Below are 19236 nucleotides of genomic sequence, written 5' to 3' on the forward strand. Positions count from 1 at the left end.
GCCAGTCTTAGAATCCCGCGTATGATTGGGTATAACGGTGAGGGGGCGGAACCCGGGACTGACTAATAAGCGCTGAATGTCATTTCTCCTCCGCCAAATAGCAAAGACGCCCCCAGACCCTAATATCCCTCTCAGTCCTAGGGCTCTTCCTAAGCCGCGTGACGGGCCACTCAGTTGGGACCGACCCTTCAGGCATACTGGACAAACGTCAGCCTGTAGGCCCTCATAGTGTGACCTCTGAACCCTGCTATTGATTTTGGGGCCAGCCCCTCGTGTGGGCTGAGGGGGCGGCCATGGAGCTGGGCAGCTGCTTCAAGACCTACGAGGATTTCAAGGAGTGCTTCAGCGCCTACAAAAAGGAGAACAGGTGCTCCTTCATTCTCAGGGACTGCGTCTCCGTCCGCTTCCACAACCTCAACCATGGGACCTCCATCCGCGAGGACATCCTGTAAGGGCGGGGCGGGGCGGGGGCGGGGCAGGAGGGTGGGGAGGGAGCCCGACTGTCCCCTGGAGGGAGGCCTGGAGGAGGAGGGAGTGCAGCTGGGCCCCGGTCTCCAGCAGGCACTAAGCACCTGGCCTGTGCCTGGTGAAAAGAGCAAAACCTTCCCAGGCACAGCTTTTTGACCACCCACTTCCCCTTCACTCATTCATTCCATTACAGTTTTCCCGGAATTTCCAGAATAACTGCAGTTTGCCCCATTCTTTGAGCACCTGCAGTATCCCTCATACAAAGTACTGTCTTCGCAAATAGATAAAAACGCCTTCGCGATGACTTACTTCATCAGTGTTCTCTGGACAAAGCAATTAACGCGGTCGTTGTTGGTTAGTTTGCTCAGGCATTCGTTGGTTCGTTTTGTACACGGTTCTTGAGCTTCTGAGATTAACAGCCGTTTTCAAAATACTTCCCCTGACCCAGGCGTCCTTCTCTGTCGTTGGTGTGCATGATTTACCCCGCAGGGCTGTATGGAGAATTATAGATAAATGCTATTTTTCCCATTTGGCAGCTGAGAAAACTGGCTGAGAGGCTAAGATAAGGGTTGACAACTCCATTATCTTCAGGGGTCAGGTGAAACAGCCCAGCGGGAGAAAGTTTTAACTTTTAATCTCACCATTAGAGAAAGAACGATGAAATGACAATAGACATCAGGTCTTCATAGCAGGGACTGTGAAGGTGCGACTGGGGCAAAATGGAGGGCAGGCCCTTCTAATCAACTCTAGTTAAACGGACGCCAGGTGAAAATGAAGAGCGGGTGTTTCCAGAACTGGCAGCAGAAGTCAGAAATCCAGGCTTTGGGTCAGTATCTCCACATTTTAAAAATTGCAAGTCAGTTCAAATTTGAACACACTCCAAAGGGGGCCAACTCAAAAAGTACTTTATGGGCTCCCTGTCTCAATTACATTAGCCAGTTAAGGGAGAGGTAAAGAGCTCAACCTTGAGTCTGTTGGACTTCGGTAGTATTCAGCTCAAAATAATCCACATGCCAAAGTGACAAATCCTGGGGCAGCCTGCCTTGAACCCCATCGGTGGTTAAAAGGAAGAGTTCAGGAGTCCAAAAGACAGGCTTTACCCTAGAGTTTGGGCAACACTTAATTTCTCTGACCATTTCGTCCTGTGTAAAATGAGGTGGGTGTGGTGAAGAATAAGTAAGAAAATGCATGTAGGAGCAGAAACGTGCTCTGTAAGTACTCACCGGAACTGTAACTAGTACATGTTAGAAAGTGGTACTTGGACACAGTACTTCAAGAGGCAAATGCGCTGTGGGAGTTGTCACTAAGTGACCAAAAGTCCCATTCCACTGGGAGATTGTCTGATTTTTATGCCCAGTTTCCCCTCTCATTTTTGTATATGGCTGTTGTCTTTTTCTTTTTGTTATGTCTTTTTGGGGATTGACAGTCATCAAACAGTCCGTGAAGTAGTCTCCAGTCTCTATTGCTGTTCAGTGTAATAGCTACCTTTTTCGGGACTTTTGTTTGGACCGCATTCCAGACACTCTGCTAAGTACTTTACTTGCATTGTTTTTATTTAATCCTCATCACACCCTTTGAACAAGGCCCTTATTATCTGGGTTTTCATTTTCCATGTGTGTATAGTCACAAGGCCCGGTAGGAAAGCAGATGTCATGCAGAACTCTTGTGAATAAACCAGCCACTAATAAAATTAGTCATTACTAAATAATGTCCTGCTTATCCCTACCGGTCCCATTAGCATCTTTGGCACTTAGTTTCTGGCCAATCAATAGATGTCGTAAACATCAGGATAACACAATGGAGATAAAACTAAGTGCAAACTGAAATTACACATCTCCCAACAGCTGTAGGACTTAGTGAAGTCTCTGAGAGTAATGATTGAGAATTCCTTCCATCACTCTCAGCCTGACACCTGTGAATAAGGGAAGAAGGGAAATCAACAATGATGTTGTGATAGGAATTTGACAAAGGATGTGCATAGTAAAGAATTACATTAGGCCCTTGGGAAGCCTGATAAAGCCCAGGAATGTTTCGCTAAAACGGACCTATCCGAATTGTAAAATTGAGACAGTAAATGAAGCATCCTAGTGTTTGGGGAGAATGCACCAGGGAAAAAAGAAAAAAAACAGTTGACACTGTAAGTCATGCTTTGATGATTTTAAGAATTGGTATATACTGCCATTATAACCTCCATTTTGTTAAATATAATATATTTTTTAAAGATTTTATTTGTCAGAGAGAGAGCACAAGCAGGGGGAACAGCAGGCAGAGGGAGAAGCAGGCTCCCCGCTGAGCAAGGAGCCCAATGCGGGACTTGATCCCAGAACTCTGGGATCATGACCCTAGCCAAAGGCAGACACTGAACAGACTGAGCCACCCAAGTGTCCCGATATTTTCTTAACTATTTGTTTTTTTTTGTTTTTTTTTTTTAAAGATTTTATTTATTTATTTGACAGAGAGAGATCACAAGTAGACAGAGAGGCAGGCAGAGAGAGAGGGAGGGAAGCAGGCTCGCTGCTGAGCAGGGAGCCCGACGCGGGACTCGATCCCAGGACCCTGAGATCATGACCTGAGCCGAAGGCAGCGGCTTAACCCACTGAGCCACCCAGGCGCCCTTAACTATTTGTTTTAAGTGATCTCTGTACCCACCATGGGGCTTGAACTCACAACCCTGAGATCTAGAGTCGCATGCTCTTCCAACTGAGCCAGCCGCATGCCCCTAAATATAATTCAAACTTCACAATTTTTGTCTCCTATTTTAAGATAAGGTTCCACTGAAATCTTTTTTTCCATTCTTACTATGATATGTTATTTCTGGGGGATTTTTTTTGCTGAAAACTCTGACTCAAAAATGGCTTATTTCTTAGAAGCCTAGAGGGGGGCCTTTGAAGGTAACTGTTTCCAAGGCCCAGACTTTTTATGTCTCTCCACGCTGCCATCCTCAGGTCTCAGCTTTGCCTGCAGGAAGGCTCCCACGTGGCACAAATGCAGGAGTCATGTCTAAAGGGAAAAGCCTGCCTTGGTTTGCTACAGATTTCCTATCATTTTCTTTCTCCAGAATTGGGCCAGTATCCCTGCCCGTTCCCAATGAGATTACCTTAATTGGCTTAGAAGAGCCCTGACTACTTAGCTATGTGGGGGAGGAATGACAACCCAAATTAAGTTAGCTTTCTGTTAGAATGAAGAAGGGGCTAAGAGCTGTTGAGTTAGCAACCCACAGATCTCTTGCATGCAACCTTTTACATGAATTCACTTTTAGTGGTTCTGGATGGCTTTGGATGAGGTACTGACTTTTCATAGACCAATACTCTTATTATTTCCATATTTACAGATAAGGATTTGGAGGCTCAGAGGAAGTGAAATGACTTGTCCGGGTTCACACAGCTAGTACGTGGTAGAGCTGGAACTTAAACTCAGATCTTCTGACTCAGAATCTTGTTGCTAACTCAAGTTATATTGTCTAATATGGCTTTACTCCACCCATAAAAATCCTGTTCGTGGCTGAAGGTGTGATTTGCGATGCAAATCTTATGTAAAATTAATCAAAAGCCTTAGTTAATCTGTACCAGTCCCCAGAGAATGAATCACTCTTTGTTCAGGTATAAGTATGTTGGTTATATCTCTCTTTAACCAGTCACTTAATGTTGATTTCACTGGCTACCTATGTGAGCCTCTCTCTGCTCACTAGACTTAGAGAGTGGAGACTATCTAATTATGCTGTGTTGCCCTGTGAGCCACTAGTATAGTGTTCAGTACATAACAGGACTTGGTAATTGTTTGAAATTCAACAAAGGACTTGTTCAAAGTCATAGTTAGGAAAAGGAATAGTGCTAGGACCAGAAGCTGAGTGTTCTGATGGAACGCTCCCAGTGGTCTTCCTAGTATACTTCTCGTGTTCTAGGAGGATAACTTCCTGTGCTCTGCAGTCAGTCATTTAGCATTCATTTGGTACTCGAGCTTCGTGCACCTGGTGTGTGCTAGCTGTGGGAGCAGACACTGGGAGCACACTGCCAGCGCTGTCCAGGAGGGAATGCAAACACCGACAAAGTGGATGGGAAGCAAGGCTGGCTGACTCCCTTCCTCCAGATCTTCGTTGAGCAGTCTCAGATAAAAACAGTAAGGGAGATTCAGAAAGGTGTGAAACCTTGTGCCTGTCTTCAAGGGAGTGATGCTTTAAGCCGTGGGACAACTAAGTCCAGATTAAAACAACTTGCAGTGCTCAGAGTTCTTAACAAAAGATTTGTATACTTCGCTGTATGTAGGTTATATCTCCATTAAAAAGATGAAATGAGGCAGGGAAAAAGCAAGCTTCAACCTACTACCCATGATGTTTGAAATGCATGATGACAACTTGACTTTCATGTTTAGAGATCTTTAAGGAAGCTATTGAACCCAACTAGTTGTTGATGGTCAAGTTGACGAGGGTAAGAATGAGTATTCTGGGAAAGGAGAGAGATTTTGAAAGTGGACAGGCAGTATAAGGGTTAACTACACAGACTGTCACCAGGCAGGCTTAGTTCAAATCCCAGATTGGTATCCTTAAGAACATTTTTAAGCCTGTTTCCCCATCTGTAAAATGAGGATAATAGAACCCCTTTCCTAGTCTAAAATGGTGCATGGTAGGGGCTTAATATAACCTGGCATATAATACCTTAATATATGTAGTACTGGTAGGAAAGAATGTAAACGGATTGTTAACGTATTGGGTATCCATGTGGAAAAGGAGGAGTTAAAAAGAATGCCAAGATTTCTACCCTGGGAGGTACAGTCAGTCATTAATGGAACCAAGAAAGATTTGAAAGACCTTTCTGGTTGGGATTGACCATTGTCTTTTTTGGACTGGCCTAATAAACATGCACTGAGAGCACATGAAGTCCATCTAATTTGATGAGCTAGGGCTCTAAGATGTTGAGTCAGCAAAAGGGTAGGGCCCAGTGTATGGGCTTGGGGAAGTCTTCCTAGACGATGATGGTTGCATGTAGTCAAGGATGAGTAAACTTCTGAGATGAAGGCAGGTGGGGAGGGCATTCCAGAGAGAGACAAACACAAGCAAAGGCAGAGAAGTGAGACCCAGCAAATTGAATCCAGGAAGCTGTAGACAGTTTGTCTTTCTAGGGCACAAATATAAGATGGTTAGGGGGTGGGAAAGGAGGGGCTGCCGAGATGGGCAGAATCCATACCTCAGTCACCCCTGACTGGCCTTGCCATGCTACTGGGCTGCTCCAGCCCCTTCCTGGCTGGGGATAGTGTTGCCGCCCTGTGCACGCAACAGGTGCAGGCATTTTCAGCCTTGGACCACTCCACCCTGTTATTGCAGGCCTGACATATCCTGTTTTTCTAAGCTTACCCCACAGGGTGGGCAGACAGGATCAGCTAGATTAGAGTGTTTGGAAAAGGGTTAGTGAGGTGCCTAGGCTGTGTCACGTCATGCCAGGGGCTGAAGATTTTATCCCCCTTAACTGGTGGCTAGGACACTCCCTGAGGAGGCAGGGGTGTGACTCATCCCACCCACGGTCTCTGCGTTATTTATCAGAACATCTTTGATAAGTATCTGTTAGAAGAATATCATTGTTTTAGGTGCTTGGAATACACTGAGAAATAACTCAGTCCTGCCACTTGATGACAGCCCCATCCAATTGTAAAGGTACTTTATAAACACCCAAGAGAACATCAGAAGGCATAGGAGTTGTAGTAACAGCAGCAGGCTTTTATTTAGCATAAATAAAAGGCTGAACCAGGCTCTGGGCTAAATATTATATCTGAGTCTTATTTAACCCTCATAACAATCTTTTTTTTTTTTTTTAAGATTTTATCTTTAACTAATCTGTACACCCAACATGGGGTTTGAACTTACAACACCAAGAAGAGAGTTGCACGCTCTACTAACTGAGCCAGCCAGGCACCACTAATGCTCATAACAATCTTAATAAGATAGTCTCATTTTATGACTAGGAAACTGCACACAGAGGGTAAAGTGACTTGCCCAAGGTCATAGAGCTTCTGAGTGGTGGAGCCCTGATTAATACTCAGGCAGTTAGCCTCCAGCATCTCCACTGTTTACTGCCACCCAGAGAAGTTTTTAAGCCTTTTATGTTAAATAAATGAAATGCTATGAATTCAGAAAAGGGAGCAGTTAACTGTGGGTTGAAGACTTCCACAAAGCCTTCCTGGAGAAGGTGGGACCTGATTTGGCCTTGAAGCATGGGTCGAATGGAATAGGAAAAGAGCAGATTTTCAATTTAATCACCCCTCTCCTTTGAATCCTCACTTTCAGCCTAGAATGGTAAAGCTGACAGGGACCTGAAGATCATCTGACCCAGGGGTTCTCAGACTCTCTTAGGATTTGGACATTTTTGTTTAAGTAAAAGAGAGATGAATAGAGATGTTTCCTGTGAGAGAGGGCCACTTGTATCTTTACTCTCTGGAGGAAGAGAAGGCAAAGGCAGGAACGAAGGGGACATTTTTTTTTTTTTTAAGGTTTTATTTATTTATTTGACAGAGAGAGACACAGCTAGAGATGGAGTACAAGCAGGGGGAATGGGAGAGGAAGAAGCAGGCTTCCCGCTGAGTAGGAAGCCAGATGCAGGGCTCAAGCCCAGGATGCTGGGATCACGACCTGAGCCGAAGGCAGACGCTTAACTGCTGAGCCACCCAGGTGCCCCCAAAGGGGACATTTTAAACACTGAGGAGCCAGCTGGCCCTTTGCTACTGCCTGTTGTCTGTTTTCCCTCGTGTTTTGCCTCACACTGAATCATTGGGAACTACAGATGGGCCATAGAGGGTGAATGAAAGGAGCGGGGCTTAGAACTGCAGATGATGAAAATGAATGCCGTGTTAGTTGGACAGGGTCTTGATAAAAGAGTCGAACACTTTGGGATTGGAGTGTGAATGTCAGTCTCCCTCCCTACATCCTACACTGCCTCGCGGTCTCTGGGACACATATCAGCCACTGTATCCCTATGGGGTCTTGTCTTTTTTTTTTTTTTTTTAAGATTTTATTTGTTTGAGAAAGAGAGAGAGCACACAAGAAGAGGGAGAAGCAGGCTCCCTGCTGAGCAAGGAGCCCGATGTGGGACTCGATCCCAGGACCCCAGGATTATAACCTGAGCAGAAGGCAGACCCTTAACTACCTGAGTCACCCAGGCGTCCCCAGGGTCTTGTCTTCTAAGAGAAAGGGGCGGGCAGCACCTTTCTCACTGTCACCTCTACCTTCTCTAGATACGTGCAGGTGAAATTTGTCTGTATTCGGACTCAGTCAAACAGGAAGAGAACCTCAGTGGCGGACATGTGCCCGGCGTACTTGCTCCTGCGATATAATGAGAAACTGGATAGACTGTTTATCAGTGAACTCAACACCCAGCATATCCATGTTGACTCCAAACCTGCAGGCCTTAGAGGAAACACCGCTGACAAATCTCAAAAGACAGCGTGCCTGCAGAAACCCCAGCCTGAGAAGTCTGCGATTAAGAAAGACCTTGACCTGGCCGAGAAGTCCCCCGTTGAACCATCATGTTGCTTAGATAAGGCCCAAGCACCCTCAAAGCCAGAGCAGGAGGGCATCACTCCTTCTGACCTGGCCAAGATAGCAAAAGTGATGAAGAACTTTCTTAAGGTGGATGAGGGTTCCATGGCCTCTCTCAGCGTGGGCAACAGCCAAGACCTGGACCGGCTCAGCTTCCAGAGCAGCAAGATGAGCGATCTGTTCATCCGCTTCCCAGAGAATCTCTTGCTACACCGGGTGGAGAATGCCCAGGGCCACATCCTTTATGCTTTCTTGGTGGAGAACAAGGAACGAGAGGGTCGCGTGGTACACTTTGCTGTGCTTCAGGCTGAGACAGCTACCTCCGTGGCCAAGATGCTGAGTATCTTCACAGAGTTCAACTCCGATTGGCCCAAGGTCAAGGTGGTGTTTGTGGACCCGTCCTTCCCTCACCGAGCCATCCTGCAGGAGATCTTCCCTGCTGCGCGGATCCTCCTCTCCATCTACCACACCACCCGGCTCCTGGAGAAGAAGTTGCATCGGAGTTCAGCAAATCCATCCTTTAAAAGGCTCATGAAGGAAGCCCTGCGGGAGGCTGTGTTTGTCACTTCCGACGCCAGCCTGCAAAATCTCCGTCAGATGTCCCAAGCCCTGCTAGATGAGCAGCTCTTTGGCTTCCTGCAGGCCCACTGGTTCTCCTGTGAACTGCTCTGGTACATGCACGTGAGGAAGGGCCTGCACGCGTGCAACACGTACATGGACAGCCTAGACGTGGTCACCAGCAAGGTGTCCAGCCTCTTCCGGGAACAGCAGTCTCTGCCGGACTGCATCCTCCGCTTTGTGGATTATATAGACTTCTTTAATACCAAAGGCTTGAAGAACTTGCCCACAGCTCCTCCCAAGTTAAAGAGAGCCCGGCCAGCCAGCGTGCCACCAAAGCCCAAGAAGGCATTCGGAGCCTGTTGGGGGAGTCTCACCAGGCTCGGCGTGGAAGAGCCCAAGCCAGGCACACAGCAGGTGCAGCTGGAGCAGCAGCCACAGGTGCGGCCCTCCCAGGGCGGCATGCTAGACGCCTTGCACGGCAGTGGCTCCCAACTGGCCTATAAGCTGTGCCAGAATGAGTGGGAGGTGGTACAGAACTCCACTCACCTGGTGGACCTGGCTGGCTCCTCGGTGGACATTCAGCTACTAGAGGATTCTCACCAGGTGAGCAAAGACGGCCGTAGCTGCAGCTGTTCCTTTCAACGCTGGTACCACCTGCCATGCCGGCACATTTTGGCCCTGCTGCACACCAGCCAGAAGCCCGTGGGAGAAGCCATGGTGTGCCGTCGGTGGCAGAAGAGGTACCAGCACCTCCTTGGGCCCAGTGGGGAGCTCCGGGACCCCGTCATGGTCCTAAACACAGGCCAGCCTGGGAAAGAAGGACGGAGTGACATGATTCAGGACCTAAGCAGGGAGCTAGCAAACCTGCTCATGCAGACCGAGGGGCCAGAGCTGGAGGAGCGCTGTTCCACTCTGCGCAAGATCGTGGACATCTGGGCGGACCCCTGCCAGCCGCCTGAGCCCAGTCAGCAGCCAGAGGACTTCAAGGATGTGGGTCGCCTCCCTTTCCTCTGGGGAAAGCCAGAGGAAGGGGAGGGACTCCCTCTCGCTGGAGCCATGATTCACAACTGAAGCACTTGCGCTGGCACATTGGGCCACAGACCCCTCTCCTTGGAAGTCTGGGAACTCAAGGCAGGCAGGACATGCCAGGGGTCAGCATTTTCACCAGTGTCTTCCTAGGTCGGGCTAGGAAGATTGTTACAAGAGAGAGAAGAGGAGCCCCACTGTGTAACAGTCCTTTGAATCCACCCCTTTTCTGCCCTACCTTTGTCATTTCCTCCAGAGCCTCCTTCAGTGTCAAGGCCAAAGTTTTCTCCATGTTGAAAGGTCACCCCTCTTTCTGCCCTGACTCCTGAGATCAGATATTACTACCATTAGAGAGATGATGAACGGCCCAGGATTGGGTGAGACAAAATATACCTGGTAAAAGGACCTATTTTCAGGGACAAAGGGACAGAGGGTGATCCTTGACTGTTGCTGCTCTTTACAAAGATTCTGTTGTTTGTACTTATTTTTATTCATATTAAATAAAAGTTGTTTTTTGTTTTTTTTTTTTTTTAATAAAATCAAAGAAGCAGGTGCAATGCGTGCTGCCTGAACAGGGAAGGAATGTAATGGAGGTTGTGGAGTGCAAAGCATGTGATGCCTTAAATTCAAAGTCTTAACAGTCCACCACCAACTTCATCCTCTTCCTACCAATCAAGGCTTCAACACGGATTTCAGGCTGCCTAGAATTCTAGTAAGAGGAAGTCAAATAGATGTGGGGCAGGGGGAAACCTAAAGCCTAGATTCCACTGCCTATATTTGCTGGGGGGACTTGTGGGCAAGTTTCTAATTTCTTTAACCCTGGGCTTCTCATCTGTAAAGATAAGTGTTGGCCTGTTCTAATCCCAATTTACCCTCTAGGTTTACATAAACAGCATTTTACTTCTAGTTCTAAGCCCCAGTATGGGCTTCTGTTGTTGCTAGTTTATAGTCTTAATCACCTAAAACCTGGGAGCTACCCAACTTTCCCAGATGTCATCTTCAGGGGAACCGAGGTCAAAGGTGGCAGTCAGTCTTGGCTCCTGCACTGGTCTGCCATGACCTCAGACAAGTCACAGGGCCATTCTGGATCTGTTTCTTCTGTAGAACACTGGAGGGGGTGGGGCTAGGCAACACAAGGTTTAGCTCTCATAAGGAGATCTGGATTTCCTCAACTGTTGTGGCTGGGCCCCTGACCCCTGATGGAGGAGTCAGAATCTGAGACCTGGGCCCCAGTTTCCCCAACAGGTGGAAGACAGTACAATCCCATAGCCACCCTTTCCCAACCCCCTGGGAGGAGGTTGGAATTTGACCAGAAAAGAAAGAAAAATCCATAAAGCACTGCTATTTATTTTCCTTTTTCATTTTCGGCCTCGGAGGAGTTTCCATAGCAACACGGCCTTCCAACGTCGCCCCCCCCCCCCTCCCCCCGACAGACGCGGGGCTTCGGAGTTCCAGCCTTAGGGCTCAGGCTCGCGTGGATGCTAGTGTCCTCGGGTTTTCATTGGTCACCGCCAGCCGAGCCCCTCGTAATCCTAGGAACAGCACCCGCCCACAAATCGCCGGGCTACGATTGGTCTAATCCCCCCAGACCGAACGCGAACTCTTCAGGCCATTGGCCCGAGTCACGGCGAAGCTGGTGCCGCGGTTGGTGAGCCTAGAGGTCAGTCAGAGTCAGAGGCAGGGTCAAATAGGGAGAAATGGCGACGGAGGCAGGCAGTGGGTGAGTGATTCTGAAGGGTGGAGGTGTGAGGCGATTGATGATCGCGGTCAGCCGTGACACAGCTCCCAAAGGGGTGGGAGGTTGACTTCTCTTCTGGCTCCGGCCGGACTCCGAATGGGAACGTCTGATTATCTACATCCTCCCACCCGGGTTAGAGGTGAGAGGTCAGAGGCCGCGTCCCCTCTCTGGTGTTTGGACCTCAGGTACTCTGGAAAGCAGTCAGGATCCTGAGCCAAAGACTCAGCTTCCACCTACTTATGGAGTAATGGTGGGAAAGTCACTTAACCTCTTTGAACCTCAGTTTCTCATCTGTAAAATGGGGATAGTAACCCAGTTTGGAGCCAAATAGACAAAGCTTTTAAACATATTACTGCAGTTAATAGAGGGATTTATGGAGAGGCAGGAGAAGCCAAACACATGTGATAGCCCCTGTTCGTGGTTCAAGGGCTTGAGGCTCAGAAAGAGTCACTGACTTGCCTAGAATCATACAATTTGGGGCGCAATTGCGGTTCTCTTATATATACTAGGACCAAATGGAAGAATGGATGCCAAGCGGTAATCTGTAAATATAAAGTGCTAAACAAATATTTAAAAAGCTATCTAGGGGGGTGGGGAGGCCATATGCCCCTCCAGCCCTCACACCCACTTAAATCTCTGGGAACTGAATCTTTCCATGACCAGCTTATCAGTTAGGTCTCAGCTCCAATGTCGTCCTCTCTTCCCACCAAGAGACACCTTCCCTTCCTGCCTTAGCTAAATTTCTCTCCCTCTCCCATCTTACTGTCTACCTGTTACCCAGTTTTGTGCTCATTGCAGCCTTCATTGCCTGTTATATCTTTATGTTTACATGTTTATCATGCATCTCCCCCAGAACAGTGCTGATCCACAGTAAGCAATATTATCTGGATGAATAATTGAGGAGCCAAGCCCCTACTGTCTCCTTAAGATTCTGTTCCTCTCCATAGGCGCATCTTTGGAACAAGATCGGGGAACTACATCCCAGCCTCACGCTTCAGCTTGCTTGGAGCTTGAGACCTTGAGAGTCTCCTGGACAGCAGTCTTGCGGAGGAAGTATTTTGACCTTGGCATCTAGACGTCTCCCATCTCCCCCATGGCCCTGACAATGCTGAATGAGTTCCTGATTGAGGACCCAAACCCACCTATGCTGCTGTATCAGGTTAGCAAGACTGCTCAGTTAGATACCCTCAACTACCAGAGTTGCTTTATGCAAGGGGTCTTTGCCCATTTCCCTGAGATCTTATTCATCCACCGGACCTATAACCCAACGGGCAAGGTGCTATATACCTTCCTGGTAGATGGACCTCGGGTGCAGCTGGAGGGTCATCTGGCCCGGGCAGTCTACTTTGCCATTCCAGCCAAGGAGGATGCTGAAGGCCTGGCCCAGATGTTCCAGGTGTTCAAGAAGTTTAACCCAGCATGGGAGAGAGTCTGTACCATCCTGGTGGATCCCCACTTTCTCCCGCTGCCCACCCTCGCTATGGAGTTCCCCGCAGCCGAGGTCCTGCTCTCAGCCTTTCATATCTGTAAGTTCCTCCAGGGCAAGTTCTATCAGCTGTCCCTCGAACAGCCTGTGGAGAGGGTGCTCCTCAGTGCCCTGCAGAGCACAATGTGCTCGGCCACCGCTGGCAACCTGAGGAAGCTGTATACGCTCCTGAGCAGCTGCATCCCTCCGGCCCGGCTGCCAGAGCTCCACTCCCACTGGCTGCTCAATGACCGGATCTGGCTGGCGCACCGCTGGCGAAGCCGAGCTGAGAGCAGCCGCTACTTCCAGGGCCTGGAGGTCACCACCCGCGTCCTCAGTCAGCTCTTCGGCACCACCCCCTGTGTGGAACAAGGCATGGCCTCTCTGCTCCGGTACATGCAGCAGAATGCGGGAGATGAGGCGAGCTTCGGCCTGGGCCTGGGTCCCCAGAACAGTCACGCCCCCTTAGACGTCAGCCCGGAAAGCCCCAAAGTGGAGCGGCTGGTAGAAGCCCGCATCCAGCACTCCCTCAATGCCATCTGCACGGGGCCGGCCGCCCAGCTCTGTCTGGGGGAGCTGGCTGTGGTCCAGAAATCTGTGCACCTCGTCGGCTCCGGCTCGGAGAAGGTGAACATCCAGATCCTGGAGGACACCCATCGGGTCCAGCCCCAGCCGCCTGCCAGCTGCAGCTGCTACTTTCACCAGGCCTTCCACCTGCCCTGCCGCCACATCCTGGCCATGCTCAGTGCTCGCCACCAGGTGCTTCAGCCCGACATGCTGCCAGCCCAGTGGACAGCAGGCTGTGCTGCCAGTCTAGACAACATTCTGGGCAGCAAGTGGAGTGAGACGCTGGATAAGCACTTGGCCGTGGCTCTCCTCACCGAGGAGGTGGGTCAGCTCTTGCAGCATTGCAGCCAGGAGGAGTTTGAACGGAGGTACAGCACCCTGCGGGAGCTGGCCGACAGCTGGATCGGCCCTTACGAGCAGGTCCAACTCTGATTGCCTTCCGTGCCCAGAGATGCTCATGCACACGTACCCGCTCACATCCACCCCTACGTGCACAACACACACTCACACTATTATACTTCCGTGGGCCTGCCTTCCAGGAAAGGACAAGGGTCTTCTATTCTACCGCAGCCTATTACCTAAAATGTGTCTAGTTCCTAAGACAGGAGTCAGCAAACCTTTTCTGTAAAGGGGCTGACAGTAAATATTTTAGACTTTGCTGGCCACGGTCTCTGTTGTATATTCTTGGTTTGGTTTTGTTTGGCAGCCTTTTCAAAAGATTAAAAACCATTCTTAGCCCAAGGGCCTTAGAAACAGGTGGCCCTGCTCTAGGATAAGACTCTGGGTGGAGATCGAGGGCAGGGGCTTGGTAATAGCTTCCCCAGTCATTAGATGATTCACCTGACCCACAGAGGAGAGGAGGTGGATCTCAGCCTTTGTTCCCTGGCCCCCACAGGGAGGTCATTAAAGTCACATTTGCCTATTCCAGTCCTCGTCTCATTTTGTATTTTCTAGAAGACAGCAGAGCAAATATCATGGAAAGAATAGACTTTGGAGTCTGCCACTACGTGCAAATCCCAGTTCTTTCAATGCCTGATTTTTGAGGCCTGGTTGTACCTTTTACTAGCTCTGGGACATCAGGCAAGTCACCCCTCAAAAGGCTCGATCTGTTCATCTGTAGAAATGGATATGCTCCCAGCACTGATGAGATTAAAGGAGAGCCTGCCTGTAATGGGCCCATGACCAGTGGGTGCTCAAGTGGTCATCTTCCTTCCTTGACACTGGTCCCATCACTTGCCCTCAGCTGGCTGGGAAATGTCAGGCAAGAGGAAAATTCACGTTGCCTAGGGCTTTGTACCACAATCTTGATCAAATCCTGAAACAAGACAAAAGAGGCCTCCACTCCAAGCCGGGCCCCTATCTCAGGAGATTTTCATTGTAAGTACTCTGAGAAGTCTGGAAGAAGTTCCTGGCATCTGGAAGAAGTTCCTGGTTCTGGGCCCTGATGAAAGACTTGTATTGACAAGAGTGGATCAAACCACCACCCTATCCCCATCCATGTCACAGGCACTCCCAGTTCTGTCTGACCAAAAACCATACAGAGAAGCTGCCCTGTGTGTCTGGTGCTATTTCATCCAGCTACAAGCAGGAGCCAGGAGGCTGGCCTCTCCTGGATCTCATGAGGGGCATTTGCGCAGAGGCTGTGTGGGCACGGGCCTGCTCCCACCGCGCCCCCTCCACGGCCCCCTCTGGCTCCGGATGGGCCATCATGAAAGCTTGAGCCGCCCGAATCAGGTCCTCTTCCCGAAGCCCTGGGACAGGCACGGTGGGGATGCCTGCGATCATCATGGCCAGGGTAAGGATGCAGATGTCAGGCTTGGAGCCGGCCTCCTTCTCCCCTGCCTCAGAGGGCATCGGTAGAACCCCTGGTGACAGCCCACACAGCAGCTGGGGCCCAGGCCTGCTGGGGCCTCCCAGGCGGGGAGCTCTGCCTCTGGAGCAGCCATCCTCCCAGCCCAAGCTCTCCGGCTGCCTTGCGAGGGGGAATCTGTGGTTGTATCGGCCATAATCCTTCCGCTGCAGTGTCTCCCAGCCAGCCCCCCCAGGACAGCCCCTGGCTTCGGGCACCGCCAGGGCCGGGCCCCAGGCCTGGGCAACAGGAGCCACCTGCTCAGCTTTCTGGTCCACTGGGCCTAGTCCACCAGAGGCCACCACCACTGGCTCTATAGGACTATAGAGGCCAAGGGATGAGCCTGGAGAAGCAGCCCCACCTGTAGAGACAGGAACGAGATGGAATGTTACTCTCGGTGTCTTTGGGGAGGCCCTGAGGGGCAGGGCACAGAAGCAGAGTACTGGAAACAGGAGTGATTAAGACCAGCCCAAGAGGGCTGTCTAGTGGTTGGGAACTAGGTGTTTTACTCATATCCGCACCCCCAGTCCCCAACACCGAGTAGGCAATGGAGAAGTGTTTGTTGAATGAATGAGTGAGCAGGTAGCTACTGGCAAGGCCTTTTGGAATGGCTTTCTTCAGAGAACTGACTCCAGGGCCAGCCCAGAAATGTTCAGCAGAACCTCCACCTCCCCAGAGCCAGGAAAACAAGTTCTCAGGGAAAGTTGTGGTGCCCCCTCCAGTTCCAGGAGCCCCTCTCTCACCTTGGCTGGAAGGCAGAAGACCTTGGTGAGTTTGTGGAGACGTGAAATAGGACATGGCCGCCCCAAAGCCCCTGTTTGTGAGGGAACAGTCCTCTGCCTCCTGTCCCACCCCTTCCACCATTCTAGAATGTCACCTCATAGTCCCTCCCCTTTACTCCTGGAACCCACCTCACAGCACTGACCTGTTCCTTCTAGAACCTGTACATGACAATAGCATGGGGTTAAAAGAGTGCTGGACCAGGAACTGGACATTCTAGGTTCTTACCTCTACCTTGGGCGAGTCACTTGGATAGTTTTGTTCCTTGATATTCTCCTCTGTATAATGGAAGTAATGATACTCACTTCCTCACCAGAAGTCCTGAGCGTTAAATGAGATTATCTGTCATGGAAGCAAATGATCAGAGATACCAATAAAGAAGCGAGTGCTTTGTGCTCTGCCCTCGTTCATTTGCTGTGTGACTTCGGAATACATTCCCATCTCTAGGCTTTGGTTTCCTATCTGCAGAATGAAATCGTTGGTCCAGGGTGTCACACTGGGATGGACATTCAATTCTTTGGGGAGCGCTCAGAAATCCTGATGCCCAGCCTCGTCCCAGACCAATTAAATCTGGACCCCTGGGTCAGACCTAGTTAGTGTTAGTCCCTCAAGTGGTTATACTATATGCCAAAGTCAAGACCTCTATTCTAGGGGAATGCTCCTCAATCCTGGCTGTACATTAGAATCTCTGGGGAGCTTTTACAAAAGAACAGCGTCTAGGCCTCATCCTCCAACAATCAGAATGGGAATTTCTGGAGATGGGGTTTGGGGCAGCAGCTCTTCAGTGTATCCCAGATAACCCTAATGAGCAGCCTGACTAGGAACCGCTGGTCTAGGTGATGTCTATAATCTATCTAGGGGCGCCCAGGTGGCTCAGTCAGTAAAATGTCTGCCTTTGGCTCAGGTCATGATCCCAGGGTCCTGGGATTGGAGCCCCACGTTGGGCTCCCTGCTCGGCAGGGGAGGCTGCTTCTCCCTCTCCTTCTGCCCCTGCTCATGTGCTCTCTCTCAAATAAAATGCCCTGTCTTGCTCTGACCTACTGACTCTCAACGTTTCTACAAGGGCCGCTCATGGGCTTCCAGGGCAAGGAGACCCTCCAATGATCGGTATCAGCATCAGCTGTGTTTATTTCCAGGCCTGGCCGGCAGCAATATGGCCAGCTTCAGAGCAGCCACGGCTCCGGGGCCAGGACATGCTCCCGTGGCCCGGTTCTAGGGCCGCTGCAGGCCTTTACTCGTACTTGCAGAAATCCTTAAGTCCTTTCGGCAGGTGGAGTCCATCAATGGCCAACCGGTGCACCACGCTCCTTTGGATGACTAGGCGGCAGAGAGTCTGCAGGGACGGCACTGTGGAAAGAAGGCTGTCAGAGTCAAACTTAACTGGGGGGGTGTCTGAGGCTGAGACCCAGAAGATCTAGGTACTGGTTCTCCTTTTGTCATTAACTTGGGCAAGTCCCTTCTGCTTTCTAGGTCCAGCCTGCGTCACAGGCCGTTCAGGTGGTTGACATAGCACCTCTTTCAAAACCTCCACAGTGCTGCAGCCCTGTTTCTATTGGAACCCCCCCCCTTAGCAGTTGCCGGGGGCACAGGCAGTGTGTCTGACTCACCTGCGCACACCCGGCCTCCAGCACAGTTCTGACACAAGAGTGGGTTCTAGTTCACTGAATTCATAAAATGATCAGAGGTATAAATAAAGGGCTTAAGAAGGCTAGGTGCGCCTGGGTGGCTCAGTGGGTTAAAGCCTCTGCCTTCGGCTCAGGTCATGATCTCAGGGTTCTGGGATCGGCCCCGCATCAGGCTCTCTGCTCAGCAGGGAACCTGCTTCCCCCTCTTCTCTGCCTGCCTCTCTGCCTACTTGTGATCTCTGTCTGTCAAATAAATAAATAATCTTTTTTAAAAAAGGGCTTAAGAAGGCTATAAAGGACCAGATTGCACGAACAATCTGGAGCCTATGATGCCTTTCAACCGGTATGCCCAAATCCAGGAGCATTTGTCTAATAAGAGAGCACACAATTTCCAAGGCAGCCCAGGTGTGACAGTTTAGAATTCCTGCCCTAGGTTAATACAGAAAACACTGGCAAAGCAAGCAACCTAATGGATCACAGCTGAAGTGGGAAACGGAGGCCCAGAGCCGGCAGTGACTTGTTCAAGATCCCAAGCAGAGGCAAAATTTCAAGTCCGATTCCCTAACTTCTAAACTAAGGCTGGACAAACGGAAGTCTTGCTAGCTGGCTTGAGAATCCTAGCAAGTTCCTGTTCCCACACTGGGCCAGGAGGGGTCGCTGCTCAGGGGGTGGGATACCTACAGCCATACTCGAGCTGGACCAGGCGCACGCTCTTGGTGGAGGCAAACACGTCCACCACTGCGTAGAGGGGCTGGGCGGCTGGCAGCCCCCGGGCGCTAGGGCCCATGTCCTCGCCGTTGATGATGATGTGCATGTCGGCAGTGCCGTCCGGGCGTGGGCAGAAAAGAACGCCCAGGCGGCTGCGGCGCGCGGTCGGTGGCAGCACATTCAGCTCATACAGCTGATCCAAGAGGTGGCTGTAGAGCCCGGGCCGGCTGCGACCCACCAGCCGGTCGCGGGGAATGCGAAACTGCTCGATGCACAGATACGGTTCCACCAGGAGGGCTGGGGGGCGGCTGGGGGCCAATGCCTCTGCCTCCGGGCGGTCCTCCCGGGGCACGCGGTTGTGATGACGCGTAATGGCAAAGACCCAGGTGTGGCCGAGGCTGACTAGGTCGGGCAGCGAAAACTCGGGCACCGATACCAGAGTGGCGGGGTCTAGTGCGGTCAGGCCGAGGCGCAGGTGCCCGCACCAGCCCAGCTCTTTCTCCTCGATCTCGACCAGGAATATCTGGCCCGGGGCCAGCGGCTCGCGACTGAAGCATACGCCGTGAGCGAAACTCTCCACGCGTGTGGCCCGCGTCCCGGAGAGGTCCACACGGATGTTGGCACCGTGCACCTGGTGGAAGCGGGTGGGACGGGGCTCGGGACGCGCGGATCTCCAGGCCGCTCCCAAGTCCACGGGGTCGGAGACAGCAGCCATCTCCCGGCCACGAGACAGGCCAGCGGGCGCCGGGGGCTATTTTGGGAGGCGCGCTCAGAGGGTGACTGCGGGGGCACCAAGTAAGGTAACCCTCCCATCCCCCCCGACTGCCCTTCCCGAGGCTCTGCCCTGGGGTCCTAGCGCCGCTTGCTCAGCCATCCCGCTTGGACAGGGGCCCACAGGGAGGCCGAGGGATCCTGGCCGCCCACATC

The 19236-nt window shown here is 51.0% G+C and overlaps 4 protein-coding genes across 8 annotated transcripts; 2 read left to right on the plus strand and 2 right to left on the minus strand.

The window, feature by feature from the left end:
- Positions 1–113: 113 nt before the first annotated feature.
- Positions 114–10092, plus strand: ZSWIM3 (zinc finger SWIM-type containing 3). The gene is made up of 2 exons (XM_045980857.1): positions 114–448; positions 7687–10092. The coding sequence occupies exons 1-2, from the start codon at positions 294–296 to the stop codon at positions 9620–9622; spliced, it is 2091 nt and encodes a 696-aa protein (XP_045836813.1). The 5' UTR covers positions 114–293; the 3' UTR covers positions 9623–10092.
- On the plus strand, positions 313–14433 carry ZSWIM1 (zinc finger SWIM-type containing 1). 5 transcript variants are annotated; one of them, XM_045980861.1, is made up of 3 exons: positions 11055–11500; positions 12263–13668; positions 14302–14433. In XM_045980861.1, exons 2-3 carry the CDS (start codon positions 12409–12411, stop codon positions 14332–14334), a joined length of 1293 nt encoding a protein of 430 aa, XP_045836817.1. In that variant the 5' UTR covers positions 11055–11500; positions 12263–12408; the 3' UTR covers positions 14335–14433. The 5 variants fall into 5 exon arrangements, with proteins under 5 accessions (XP_045836814.1, XP_045836817.1, XP_045836815.1 ...); XM_045980858.1 differs by lacking the exons at positions 11055–11500; positions 14302–14433 and adding an exon at positions 313–448 and having other exon boundaries at positions 12263–13779; XM_045980859.1 differs by lacking the exon at positions 14302–14433 and having other exon boundaries at positions 12263–13779.
- A 492-nt stretch (positions 14434–14925) lies between these two features.
- SPATA25 (spermatogenesis associated 25) lies at positions 14926–16931 on the minus strand. Its single transcript, XM_045980869.1, has 2 exons — positions 15940–16931; positions 14926–15557 (listed from the first exon to the last, which is right to left on the minus strand). The coding sequence occupies exons 1-2, from the start codon at positions 16058–16060 to the stop codon at positions 14926–14928; spliced, it is 753 nt and encodes a 250-aa protein (XP_045836825.1). The 5' UTR covers positions 16061–16931.
- NEURL2 (neuralized E3 ubiquitin protein ligase 2) lies at positions 16932–19185 on the minus strand. Its single transcript, XM_045980868.1, has 2 exons — positions 18283–19185; positions 16932–17323 (listed from the first exon to the last, which is right to left on the minus strand). The coding sequence occupies exons 1-2, from the start codon at positions 19022–19024 to the stop codon at positions 17208–17210; spliced, it is 858 nt and encodes a 285-aa protein (XP_045836824.1). The 5' UTR covers positions 19025–19185; the 3' UTR covers positions 16932–17207.
- Between the last annotated feature and the right edge of the window lie 51 nt (positions 19186–19236).

Source organism: Meles meles, chromosome 16 (assembly GCF_922984935.1).
Source record: "Meles meles chromosome 16, mMelMel3.1 paternal haplotype, whole genome shotgun sequence".
In the NCBI taxonomy this organism is placed as follows: Eukaryota; Metazoa; Chordata; class Mammalia; order Carnivora; family Mustelidae; genus Meles; species Meles meles.

Bases quoted from the DNA above. Each gene is read 5' to 3' on its own strand.
- ZSWIM3 (XM_045980857.1), top strand. From the start codon at position 294: ATGGAGCTGGGCAGCTGCTTCAAGACCTACGAGGATTTCAAGGAGTGC. The intron at 449-7,686 runs GTAAGGGCGGGG...TACCTTCTCTAG, and splicing joins TCCATCCGCGAGGACATCCT to ATACGTGCAGGTGAAATTTG.
- ZSWIM1 (XM_045980858.1), top strand. From the start codon at position 12,409: ATGGCCCTGACAATGCTGAATGAGTTCCTGATTGAGGACCCAAACCCA.
- SPATA25 (XM_045980869.1), bottom strand. From the start codon at position 16,060: ATGGTGGAAGGGGTGGGACAGGAGGCAGAGGACTGTTCCCTCACAAAC. The intron at 15,558-15,939 runs GTGAGAGAGGGG...CTGTCTCTACAG, and splicing joins TCTTCTGCCTTCCAGCCAAG to GTGGGGCTGCTTCTCCAGGC.
- NEURL2 (XM_045980868.1), bottom strand. From the start codon at position 19,024: ATGGCTGCTGTCTCCGACCCCGTGGACTTGGGAGCGGCCTGGAGATCC. The intron at 17,324-18,282 runs GTAGGTATCCCA...TTCTTTCCACAG, and splicing joins GGTCCAGCTCGAGTATGGCT to TGCCGTCCCTGCAGACTCTC.